Here is a 12,715-nt window from a genome sequence, read left to right as displayed (position 1 = left end):
ATCAGGATCTGCTGTAAGCGTGTCAACTGACATCACTGTTTTCTCAAACCGCAGAATGATCTCTGCAACAGCCTCCTGCAGGAATCAACAAGGAGTATACTGTAGAAGGGTATTAAACAGGTAAGAAAAATAAAACAGTTCATAACAATTTGGAAAACTAACCTGAAAATCCTCCTCAGAGGGTTTGTAGGTCAATGCATTTGTGTCCAGCAACAGCTCAGAGATGAACATCGGTTGGACACGGGAAGTTTCTGACTTGACAGACTAAAAAGAGACACACACCCCAACCAAAACTGAACACTGGTCTGCGTCTCTTTGAAAACTCACATTGTGTGGATATAGTAATTACTGTGGTTCCACTGTTAATAACTGAAACAGTACCTTACCTTCTTATCCGTCTCTTCTTCAGCACAATCAGTGGTAGCCTCAGAGTGCTGGCTCCAGCTCTGAATGGTGGCATGGCTGGCCGTTTGACGTACCTGCTCCTGGAACACAGCCAGTAGTTTGGCCACTGCGGTCACCACCAAGGTGTGCAAGGTGTTGACGACCAAATAGTCAACAAGACGGATGAAGCTGGGCAGTGACACAAAGAGGGGTCGGACTGGGTTAATGTGTTAGATGTGCCTAATAAATGATGTCAAAGGTCTTTTTCACAGCAGGCATTTTGACTTGTGATAGTACTGCAGGAGAACAGGTGTTACTAATAACATTAACAATGGCTCTTTTCTTTTCACGTACCACAACAAGCCATGACAGTGGAAGTCAGCCTTCATTAATTTCATTCACATCTGAGTTTTTCAACTGTGACATGTAAACTGTCTTCTGTGATTTAAAACAACGCAGGTACGTCTAGTTCACAGATGGAGACAGAAAGCAAACAGATTTAAAGGGAAACAAATGCAAGAAAATTACCTACCACATGAGTCGGCTGGAGTGAAAGTTCTTGTTGATCTGCGCAAGAACCGTCTTTTTATCATCTGTGACAAACAGAGAGGACTATCAGCTTTTTAACATTGTGGTCTATGTACGTCCGTTCCAGTGTCCCCATATGGTCAGTGTGTATGCACCTGGGTTATCAGATTCGATTTCTGACAAGTAGTTGCGACAGGCACAAACTGTCACCTCCTTTACCAGATCCTGAAACTTCTCCAAGTCAGTCAGTACCTGACAGTAATGAACAAAGGAGGGCAATGAGTGTGAGGAGGCACACAAAGACAAACACACTTCAAACATCTGGACCAATTTTTGTGTAAATGTACAATTGTACCTCTTGCAGTTGTTTGAACTGGATGTTCTGGAACTCCTGTAGTGTGTAGGTGTGGTCTCTCTCCATGTGACACAAGCCTGTGTCACTGATTTGGTAACACATTTTCCTGATGTCTATCAGCGCAGGGCTTAGCGACTGTAGGACAGATACAAATGTTAGTAACAATATAATATCCACACTACCCACATTAATGTAAAGCTTTAAACCTCAAAGATGAATACATATTTACATTCTATGGTATCCCATATTTAAGATTATTAAGACCCCAATTTATGCACACAGTCACATACCTGACTGACAATAAACAAATGTTTTTGCAGAGATTGCCTGGCCAAATTAGTCTTCCTGGCACGAACACCGGTGCGCCAGAAGTAGAAAGGTTTCCACATTTTGAAGCGGGTAAAGAATGGTATGCGAATCAGCTTGCAGTGGTAGTTATACTCCTCTTCCCAGCGCTCGAGGGTCACAAAGTCAGACTCCCCCTCACACACTGCTAACACACCTTCAGGACTCATCATCAAATAGTCATCCTTACTGTACTCATAAATTTGAACTTCGCCATGAGGCTCCAAGTGTCCACAACTCTTAATGGAAAAGGGCCGTCTGGGGAGACTAGGGGTTGACACCGTATTCTGGGACAAATGAGAAGTGGTGGAAAGACACAAGTAAAAATTTGTTTCCTGCTGCAAGTAGCTCATTTAAAGGCAATAAACAATGAACTGGGGATTTAACAGGAATTTGTCAACCCTTTGAAGAGAAGAGCCAGATTTTCCCAAGACCATGTTGACATTACACTACATTTTTTCGCGTTATTTAGACTGCGAGGTGAGGAGGTAGACTGGAAGCTTGATACATTTGCCTTAGTTTTACTGGTAGTCTTGGGTTTTAGATTTATGAAATCATTTCATCGTAGATACTTTTGAGGAACATGTCCATCATGCACTGTGGACATCGTTAAGGCAATGTTAATCCTCTTCTTAAACATGTCTGCCACTGACCGTGGTTGTGGATTTCAAAGGAGGGAGCTGGACAGGCCATTGTTTACGGCGCCTGTTTGGCTGCTCGGCCTGTTGAGATGGAGGTGATGGCGTGTACCAGCCTGGAAAAATCATTCGCTCGCGGGCCTGTAACTGCTGGAGACTGGGTTCTTTCCGTTTTACACGTCTCCTCAGCACAGCCTAGATTAGGGGAAGACATTAACAACTACTACTAATAATACTAATACATTTATTTTACATTAGCACATACTAAGCACTTTAAAAGGGCACTTCACATGGTAACAAAAAAAGACAATAACAAAAGACCCATATCTACATACTAAGCCACGAATATTTTATAGTATATTATGGGAAGTACTAAATTGGGTGTACCGTAGATGGTACTTCATATTGTCCCAGTGTGATGTCATTTTGCCATGTCTCACCTGTGGGTCCTGGACATGGACTGGAGGCCTCGGTAGGGTGGTGGAGCTCTGTAGCTCAGGGAGCTTGTGCAGCCGGTCTGGGACAGTATGGCAAGTGGAATTTAAATGTACTAACGTTATTGACATTTAATTCAAAGAGTCCACTTAATACAGCATGACACGTGAGAATGAAATAACCCTATATGAGCTAGGCCTACCTCTGAACTCATTGTCCCTGCTTTGGCCCGAGCGGCTCGTCGGAGAGGCCCTCGGAGATGCAGAGGCCCTCGGAGATGCAGAGGCCACGGTCTGCATCCTCACAGGCTCTGGGGCAGCGAGCGGTAACGTTTTCTTGTTGTTGTTTTGTTTGTTTTGTTTGTTTTTTGCTAACGTTAGTAAAGTAGTAACGTCAGCTACAAGTCATTTTATCAGACAAAGTGAGTTAGCAAAGTAAAGACACATTGTATGACGTTAATAACCCTTGGTACCCTTTTGTAACGACAGAACATTAGCTTGTATAAAAAAATACACCGAGCTAAATTACAGTGCGCAATATTACACAAAGGGTGGACATTATCTAACGCTATTGTTAAAGTTAACAAAGTTCGTTTGAAACAACGTAACGTTAAACATTAAGTTAGCAAACTTTTTTTAACTTGTTTATTATGTATGAACTTCGTTGTATGAATAAGCATCGTCTTCGAGATGTATTAAAACATGCCTACCGTATCAAATATTCAGCCCCGAAATGTTTCTGTCTTTGAACAAAGTTACGTTACCTAACGTTAACTTATATTGATTTATGGAACTAACGTTATAACGTCGATGCACCGGTTGCTAACCCAGACCTGACGTTTACGGTTTCCAAGCAACAAAATCCTTTCCCGGCATGCAACGCAGCCAAACAAAGGCACGTTGCTGGGTTTGTGTTTCAGCCACTGACAGTAAATACGGTTTTACCCATCCAGTTTGACAAATGCAAAGGAGAACACATTCAAGACCCGAAGCATTTCATTCCCATTAAACCCCATACTTACACATACAATAAAGACTAGGGTGTACTGTAAAGGTGTTGTATAACAAAGTTTATTTTACATACTAGACAAAAGACATTATTCCATCCTTACAAATACAATTCTCCAAAAAAACTTTGGTATAACATTAGTGTATAAAATTAGAACATGTTTGAATCACCAGAGCAATGAAAACACCAATGTGCTCTTATGCCTTTGGACAAAATGTTTCCATCATATTAACAAAAACAGCAACGTGTTCTAAACACACATAGCCATATCGTTTCTCCAATAGCACAGTGACAGTTACACAGTCTCTGGATCAACCATGGCTGTTTTCCTTCGCTGTGACGCAAACATACTCAGCTGTTAAAAAAAACACAATAGCACAACAGATAAAATAACGTCAGTATTGAATCAGATTGATCACCATGTCACCATATTTCTGCACACACATACAGTAATTACCCATACCTGTTGTGTAGCAGTAGCTGCCTTTTGTTCAGCTTGTGTCAGCCGTCTCTGGAGACGACTCGTCTTCTCTTGATATTCTGCTAGCTGCCTCTCATACTACGCATACACACACACACACAATTAAGTTTACATTTTGTCTCACTGTCAATTATCACTCTCCATGACCACAGACATGCTTTTCTGACTGTTGTTAGTAGATGTGGGCTCTGCATTTATAAATACATTCTCTGAATCTAAGACATGGCCAGCTTCCATCATTCTCATCTCCATTATTTCACCCTGTACGCAAATAAAATATTATTATTTCATATTTATGCAGTAAATGTAAGCTAAACAGGTCGCAAATATGTTCTTGAAGTCAATAGGATGGGCTGCATTAAGTTAACCTTTTCCCAACTGTCTTTGTCATGCACCCTGACGCTGCTTGGAACTTCTGACTCTGATTTTGCAGCTTTAGTATAATGGCTCCTGCTTCTTGTCTTTTTGTAGCTGCTTGTCTGAGCACACTGTTACAAAGGAGGCCTGGCATTTGCAGAGGCTAACAGCAACTGATCAGGCCTGAACAGCAAAGGGCAGCTCCTCCACTCAGGAAGAAGTCTCCTACAGTGCAGGACAAACATCTCACATATCCTCTTATAAGGCCAGAATTTTCCAAAGATTACTCACTGTGTCATCTCCCTTTCACACTAAACTCTCTTATACTGGAAATTAAGCGGCAGGGTTGTGTGTGTGTGTGTGTGTGTGTGTGTGTGACACAAACCTCAGCAACAGTATTATGGTCTGTTTCAAGCTGCAGCTCCAGCTCGTGTGATCGCTGCTTCTGCCGATTCAGCTCTGTCCTGAAATAGATATTACAAAAAAATAAGTACATTTTAAAAAAGCTCAGCCACTTCTCACAGAGACAAAAACATTTATAAAGCTTTATTTTCAGGTGTTTCAACATGTTCAATATTTCCAACAGATCTCAGCGTAGTACAGCTGTCGCTGACGGCAAAACAACTTCAAGTGGTAAGTCAATTTTTGTTTGTCTCAAACGTTATCAAAACCTTCGGTGCTGCGCCTTAGCTGTTGCTTAGTCTTTAATCCAGCGTTTGTGATAAAACTGATACAATAAAAAAAAAAAACAGCCCTTAGGCAGTATCAGAAGTATCAGAAAATGATTTTTTTTTTCTTATTTCATAAAAACACAGTTCGTATTAGACTTAAAAGAGTATTGCATTAAATATTAATTAATGTATTTCATCTTTTTTTTTAAACTATCATATTGGGCATCAGAACATTGTTGTTTTAACCATCTGTCAGTTACAGAAACTGCTTGCTCTTTTACATAATGCTTCACATTCATCTGCACAATGACAAATAAGGTCACACTGACATATGCTGTTAGATTACTTTAAGGATTTAAACTGGCAACATTTTAGTCGCGAAACACAGTTCAATGTTATATTATGTTATGCTATTTTATGTCTACAATCACCAGTTCTTACTTGAGGCCTGTGATTTTAGTCTCAAATGACTGAATCAGGTTCTTGGCCTCTTCTTTCCAGCGCTGGGTACTTTTCTGTTGTGCTGTGAGGAGGCGCGTCAGATCAGCACTGGAGCTTCGGCTGCATTCCTCCAGCTCCCGCAGCCGTGCGTCCAGTCCCTGCTCCCTCAGGCTGTACTCCTGCTCCATCTGTGACACCTGGGAAGGGGGCGGCAGAGTAAGGGGTTGGGTCAAGTGGGAACCTTTTTGGCTGGCAAATAAAGCCAACACGGACTAAAACAAAAACTGCAGTTTTTCAAACAGCCGCTTGAGGCTGGCTACAGAAGTGAGTCAATCTCCATAACAAGGCCCCCATATTAAATATATACAGCAGAAATAAACATGTTTACAGCCTGATACAAAAAGCGGTTTTGGTCTGTACGGGGGTTGAATTTTTATATAACTCACCCATATAAATTAGATTATATAAGGCTTAAAGTTACGCATAATGAAGGGCATGGAGGCATTGAGTAACGAGCTGTCACAGGTGGCAGTTTTCAGCAACCAGTCGTCAATCAGCCCACCTCAGCTCCACCCACGCTCCACATCTCTGCCCATTTTTGGATTAGCTGAGGATTTCCCACGCCCGGGAAATTCCGGCCGTGCCCCTGCGTTTACAGTTAGTCCGTCAACCTGCCTCGCTTCACTTGCCTCGCATCTTGGCCTTGGGGGAATCCCCCGCCGGCCCCATCCTAAGTGTCGTTCCAATTGTCTGAAAAACTGAAGTGAAGCTTGCCCACCGATGACGCCTCGGAGCGCGCGCTGCAGGGAGCGCAGTGAACAAACGATGGTCACTTCCGAGGTGGATTTATCAGCCCACATGCAGTTGCAGTTTTACAGGTGCATCTGGCGCGCTCATCACACCCCCCCGCGCAGACGCTCCAGTTGTGACTACTGACCTCGCAAGGCCAAGGCTGTCGTTCTTCATTTAAATCGCCCTCCGCATCACTCCCCCGGCCCAGCTTATCCCTCCGCGCTCCAAGCTGGCTCCCGTGGCGACGTATGCTGTTACGTCATACCAAGGGCTGAGGGTAAGTGAACGAGGGGAAGTGGAACTACTAATGAAACGCAGCCTTGAGACAGGACTGCCAAGATGGCGACACAGCCGACCACACTGAGCTTCACAACGGCTCATCGGAAACTTATGGGTGACGTCGTTATACAGCCTATGGGTTGGGTGCATAAAGTCAACCTACTTGTCCAAAATTCATTTCAGTAGATGATTCACATGACCTTCCTTGTTGGAACTAATTATAATGAAAGCTGTTATCACTCGACAGTATTAGGACTTTATTGTGATGTCTGTCTTTCTGTTTTCAACTTCTGCCAACTATACAATCACCTTTCTAAATATTTCTTTCAGTAAAAGATTTCCAACTGTTAGTCCAAATGGTTGTTTGGCAAACACTTCAGATCAGCAGGCTGAACAAATCCATTTTTTCTTTCCCTACTGCTTTCATCTTCTCCCCCACTCTTCTTAAAGAGGCACTCCGCTGATTTTACACTTGAATATTAGTTTACTCATCGTGAGCACTACTGCTAAGCCTGAAAAAAAAAAACTGTTGTACAATGTTGTCTTTGGCTTTCTAGACTCTGAGAAAATAAACCTTACAGTGTCATTAGGGTCATCTCAGCTTGGGCTTGGAGACAGCAATTGTATACCAGAAAGGGTGAGTTACAAACTGAAGGTGTGGACTTTTGAAAGATGTGGGTATCTGCCACGTACAGAAGGTCTGACAAAAGTTCTAAAAGTCACTGAGTTGCATTATTAGAATTTTAGGATCTAGGGGATTTAGCCATACTCTAAGGACTAAGTGTATCTTTGCTGCATCTCTTGGTCGACCAGGTTGGTCCAAACTGACATATCCTAACAGACTACTGGACAAACTGAGAGATAAAACTTTGTACTGTCAGGATACTGACTGATTAGTTTTAATTAGTCTCCCTTCTTCATCCATCATTCTAACCTATTGCGCTGCAGAGTCACATCCTTCCCTTTCTTTATTTACTACCAAAATCCATCTTCACCCTTGTTCACAAGAACTATCAGGAAAGACAAGTTTAAAGTGTACCTATTCTTTTCATTTCCTCCCTTTTTTATCGATCATTAAGTGCAGAGACCTGTTGTTTGGCCTTCTTTTGGACCAACATGGTGGACTTGCGCAGCTCATCCATCTCCCTGTGCAGCTGCAGGTTCTCCTGTTGCAGCTGGAGCCGCTCCTCGCTGACGCTGACACAGTCGTCCCGGGCTGAAGCCAGAGAGCCCTGCAGCCGTCGCACTTCCTCCTGGCACCGTGACAGCTCCTCACTGTAGCTACAAATAGACGGATGGATCAAAAAAGGAAGGGGTGAGACAGACTGTTTTGTACAACCATCTTTAATGACAGCAGAATAGTGAAGAGTGAACCTACAATGCTGAGTAACACTTACTCCATCTCCATCTTTTTCATTTTTTTCTGGGTGCTTTGCAGAGTCAAGCTCATGTCGTCCTTCATTCTGTCTGCATCTAAACACCTCTGGTGAAGGGCATCAATCTTCTTGAACTCTGGTTCTGCTCTGCCCTCTTTATACACCTAAATCACCATAGGCAGCATTAAAACAACAACCATTGCTCAATTATAAAACCATGTAATCAAACACTATGAGAATGCTGGAGCTAGCTTTAGCAGCTTCTTTCTTCTAGTTTCACTGATACTTTCGTAGCTACCTTTTCCAGCTCTTCCTCTACAGCTTTTCTCTCTCGCAGGGACCTTTCAATCTGAGACTCCTTATCTGCACACTCCTAGAGGAAAGTGCATAGAGAGAACAGGGAGAGTCAGAATAAAAATAAGACAAATGACTAGACAGGTAGAGACTGAAAATGATTTCGTGTTTCGTGTAATGTTGAAAGGAATTTGTACTTAATGGGCCAGGTTCTTACCAGCTGCAGTGCAGACAGCTCCTCTGCCATACGGTGGATTTGAGCATTGCACTGCTTGCGCACATTATCCACCTGTTAGAGACAAAGTCACACAGTTACAACATGTACAATGACTACTGGGATCTGGGTAGTGCAGCTGCTTTCCATTTTGCTTCATATAGACAGTACGTTTAATTAGACAAGAAGGTAGTTGAGTTAGCAACTTAACTTTTGAACTTAAGCTGCTGAGGTAAGTCGAAATACGTGAGGAAAGTTACTGTATTTAGACTTTTCCTTTGACTGTGCTTATTTTGAATTTTAGGCAACACATTCACACACTTCACACCACTGAGGCTTTTATCGTATGGACTATTTCTTTCAAGAATGAGGTCCATTCCATTGTGTCAAGAAAGCATTTGCTTTTAATACCAAAGATATTTATATATAATTCTAAAAAGCAGACTGATAAAGGAAACGGCAATAATGTGTGAAAAAGTGATGAGTGAGTGATAAATTCTTTTGAAATGTTCAGTGAAACAAAAAGGTAAGGGTAAGATTCTTAATGATGATAACTTTGCCAGTTTGAGAAAACAGTGAAAAAAAGAATCGAGATAACTCTGGACTCATGCACAACTGTCTGAGAGGTGCTTAAGTCCTCAGGTAAGTCTGAGGTCTGACTGCCACTGTAAGCAACTTTGGGATTAATTCTTCATTACACATGCTTATCTCAACACTGAATGGCTTTAAGTGAAGATGAAAGAGAGAGAAGATTAAGGTGAAAAAACGGCCTCATTTTGGCTTCAATGTTTAACCTCAACCTCCAACATCGATGACAATATTACCTGGAAGCTAAAAAGGCGAAGGAAGGTTTGTAATTTACAGAAAGTCTAACGCATCAACAGTTACTCTCTAAAATTCCATCATTTGTTGCAACCAGAGACTGAGATGACAGCCAGTGCTGCAGTCATACTAGGCTTCATTAACAGGATTTAACAGTTGAAGGGCTTGATGAAGAAGACCCATTAATTGAGCATTAATCACCATGTCCCCGACTGAGGTTAGGCAGGGAGAAAGAGCAGTGCTTTGCTTTTGGCTTAGTAAAGTTAGCGGCTGCGCTGGCATGTAAGGCTAATTATAAATCAAAACGTTTGTGGTTTCTGTAGTTTTTACAGATATTAATTTCTTTGAGAATTGAAGTATACAAAGTTGGCTCCAAATATCTACCATTATGCAGTGCTGTTAAGTAATCATGTAATACATTTGGTAGCTTAAAAGCTGATTTTAGTCACACAAGGAGCAAATTACATGGAGGGCATTTAGTAGAAGATATTTTGTAGATTTTAAAGCCTATTCCAGACAGCTATGTCTGCAGAAACAGTCCACTGAGTTGCTGAGCCATTCAGTAACTCCTTGCCTCTTTTCTGGTGCGGACTGCAGCATCCTGGATTAACTGTTTGATGGCCTCCTTTGTCTTCTCCAGCTCTTCTGCCTTCTGTTTCTCTCTTAACAGGGCCTAAAGGGACAGGAAAAAGACAGCTACACATTTAAATGGACAAAGGGATGAAGGGATGTGGACACTTCAGATAGTGCAGCTCAACAAATTGAGGGGGTGGCTCTACCACTGAAAAGGACAAATAGAACAAAACAAAAAAAACAAGAAGGGATAGAGAAATAAGGGAAGAGACAAAGACAGAGTGACTGCAGTCACCTGGTCCTTCTGCAGTGTAGCTTCCTCGGCCACCTGAACACTCTCTCGGACTTTGGCCAGGGCCTCGTACTTCTCCTCTTCTATGGTGGTACAACGTGCCTGGAGTTCCCCCACTTTTCTCTCCCACACAGTTTGCTCTCTGCGAACTGCCTCTGCCTCCTGAGATGCAGCTTTTAATCTGGCAATTGAAAAAAAGTAGTGAGCACCAGTAGCTGATGGAGAGACGGGAAACTGCTTCTTGGCTGTCCAAAATTCTGATGAGAAATGTTGTGATTCCCCAAAAGCTTCATACATCCCATTGCTTCTAGAAGCTGAACTTCTATTCTTTCTGAAATGGGTTAATGCTGTTAGGCTACTGCTACATATTTTGAGTCATTTTGAAAAACAGAATGTTGTATAAATCATGTCTAGTGACCTAATTGCAAAGTAGCCTGACAGTTCCACAACGCTGCATATATTTCACATATGACTGAAATGCTTGAGAGTGTCAGAATAAGTTAAAGGTGTGTTCACCTGGCCTCTAGCTGGCTCAAGGCTGCCTGAAGCTGTTGGAGCCTTCTGTCTGCCGCGTCCTCCCGGCCCTGAGCTTCTGCCACATCTTCCTCCTAAATACATACAAACAACTATTGTTTTTTTCTTCTTAACTAAATGGATTCATCATGTTTATAAAATATCCAAATCAGTGACAGATGATGATGCATTTTTGCCCAAAAGCCAAAAAAATCTAACAACTGTTATACTGACTAAAAAAGAATCGACCCCTGTTTCAATTGTTTCAGAGATACTTCAATTAAGAGTCCTGATCAAGTTCTCCACCAACTTCCTCTGTCCCATTAGGGGGACAACCAGTTTTCCTTGCAACATATTTTTTTATTCTTTTTTTTCCTCCATCTTCTCTCACCCGTCTCTGCATCTGGTCCTGGACATTTTGCAGCAATTTGGTCATCTCATCCACTTTGGCTGTGGCCGTCCTCAGCTCAGCCTTGGCCTGCCTATACCAGGAGGACAGACAGACAGAACAGTTTAAGCCTTTATACAAAATAGAAAACTGGCTGCAATCTTGAATTAATAGTCGCCTTACAATAAAGAAAATGGTTCCACATTTACTACTATAACATATAAGTAAATGGTAGATTCTAAAGCTTAACATAACAATTTTTTACCTGAGCTGGCTGTGTAGTTGCTCCATCTCCGTGCTCTGCTCTGTCACTGTCTTCAGGAACTGCTGGTTAGTCTGTGTGTGGCAAGAGAGACAAGACTGCCAATTGTGTGGCATGATTCCAAACACACAGCTTGAACTTTATACCAAAACCAACTTTGCCCTAATGTTGTCTCTCAAAACAACACATAAGAGCAATCCTTAAGGAGCCTCTATCAGTCATTCATGGCTAGAAAGTCAAACCTTCTCACATACAGCGACTGAAACAGGCTGTTTGTATGAGAAGTCAGAGAGGGGAAAGCCCAAGGCTTGCCCTCTCATTAAAAATGCATCAAAGGGATATAGTATTTCTCTCTCCTCACACACTATTGTGTCCTAAGTAAGCACCAGGCACGCATGTGTATGTGTACATGGGTGCATATGGGTTTGTATGTGAATAAATAAAGGCACAATATGCTGTACTGCCTTACTGCCTGAGTCAGATTACCGTCTAAATAGAGTCTAAACTGTTTGATGAGTGTATTTCTGTGTGACGCTAGAGAGAGCGAGAGAGAGAGACAGAGACTACTATATAACAGTATGTGCTGGAAAAAGAAAAGGCTAAGGTAGTTAGAGGATTACCAAGCGAGCTGACACTCCATTCTGGCTGACTACCAGAGTGATTTAGAAACCGATTTACTTAGTTACAAGATTAATTATTAGAGCAGGGTTCATTCCGAAGAAGTGCACAGCATTTCGATCTCGTGGCTAATTAGGAGGCAATAATTTAACACGCTTTTAATTAACCATCACTTACCGATTCTAGTTTCTGATTGGCCACTTGAAGTTTGTGTGTGTGCTGCTGGAACTGAACAAGCTGATCCTGTGATGGAAAAAAGGGCCATTCAATAAAAGTTAACTGCTCATAATTACCTCATGCTTATATCAAGCATTAACTGAGGCCAAACAACTCTAATTAACCTAATTTATATCATAATGGCTCCATCTAGCGGCTGTGGCTCAGAGGCAGCAGAGCGGGTCGTCCCCCCAATCAAGAAAGTTGTTGGTTCGATCCCCGGCTCCTCCTGCCACGTGTCGTATCCTTGGAGCAAGATACTGAACCCCAGAATTGCTCCCGATCAAGCATCGGGGCGGCGCTGTGTGATGTGTATGAATGGAGTAGTTTCTGATCGGACGGATGGACCTTTGCCATACACTGAGGAATGTGGTGAAAAAGGGGAATGTGGCACGTAGTGTAAAAAAAAGCGCTTTGAGGGTGGTCGGAAAAC

General features: G+C 42.2%; 2 protein-coding genes across 4 annotated transcripts in view; both read right to left on the bottom strand.

The window, feature by feature from the left end:
- The window catches only part of dnah6 (dynein, axonemal, heavy chain 6), a 54,420-nt gene extending 51,383 nt beyond the window's left edge, over positions 1–3,037 (bottom strand). Inside the window, exons 1-9 of the mRNA XM_035659553.1 lie at positions 2,888–3,037; positions 2,691–2,767; positions 2,266–2,445; positions 1,558–1,899; positions 1,268–1,402; positions 1,068–1,164; positions 917–977; positions 387–573; positions 163–264 (exon numbers count right to left, since the gene is read on the bottom strand). Coding sequence (XP_035515446.1) covers positions 163–264; positions 387–573; positions 917–977; positions 1,068–1,164; positions 1,268–1,402; positions 1,558–1,899; positions 2,266–2,445; positions 2,691–2,767; positions 2,888–2,984 — 1,278 coding nt within the window. The 5' untranslated portion in view covers positions 2,985–3,037. The remainder of the gene's footprint in view (positions 1–162; positions 265–386; positions 574–916; positions 978–1,067; positions 1,165–1,267; positions 1,403–1,557; positions 1,900–2,265; positions 2,446–2,690; positions 2,768–2,887) is intronic.
- Positions 3,038–3,749: 712 nt separating this feature from the next.
- Positions 3,750–12,715, bottom strand: part of sclt1 (sodium channel and clathrin linker 1) — a 14,401-nt gene continuing 5,435 nt past the window's right edge. The window contains exons 9-22 of one of the 3 annotated variants that reach the window (XM_035660340.1): positions 12,244–12,309; positions 11,452–11,522; positions 11,190–11,280; positions 10,802–10,893; positions 10,289–10,466; positions 9,995–10,093; positions 8,602–8,673; positions 8,389–8,463; positions 8,112–8,254; positions 7,803–7,995; positions 5,644–5,840; positions 4,917–4,995; positions 4,157–4,252; positions 3,750–4,048 (exon numbers count right to left, since the gene is read on the bottom strand). In XM_035660340.1, the coding sequence (XP_035516233.1) occupies positions 3,989–4,048; positions 4,157–4,252; positions 4,917–4,995; positions 5,644–5,840; positions 7,803–7,995; positions 8,112–8,254; positions 8,389–8,463; positions 8,602–8,673; positions 9,995–10,093; positions 10,289–10,466; positions 10,802–10,893; positions 11,190–11,280; positions 11,452–11,522; positions 12,244–12,309 (1,512 nt within the window). In that variant the 3' untranslated portion in view covers positions 3,750–3,988. The remainder of the gene's footprint in view (positions 4,049–4,156; positions 4,253–4,916; positions 4,996–5,643; positions 5,841–7,802; positions 7,996–8,111; positions 8,255–8,388; positions 8,464–8,601; positions 8,674–9,994; positions 10,094–10,288; positions 10,467–10,801; positions 10,894–11,189; positions 11,281–11,451; positions 11,523–12,243; positions 12,310–12,715) is intronic. The other 2 variants (XM_035660339.1, XM_035660341.1) reach the window with 2 other exon arrangements.

Source organism: Morone saxatilis, unplaced genomic scaffold (genome assembly GCF_004916995.1).
Source record: "Morone saxatilis isolate NCDOM2014 unplaced genomic scaffold, NCSU_SB_2.0 Contig17, whole genome shotgun sequence".
NCBI lineage: Eukaryota > Metazoa > Chordata > Actinopteri > Moronidae > Morone > Morone saxatilis.
Note: the sequence above shows the minus strand (reverse complement) of the source record. Positions and strands in the feature narration are given on the sequence as shown.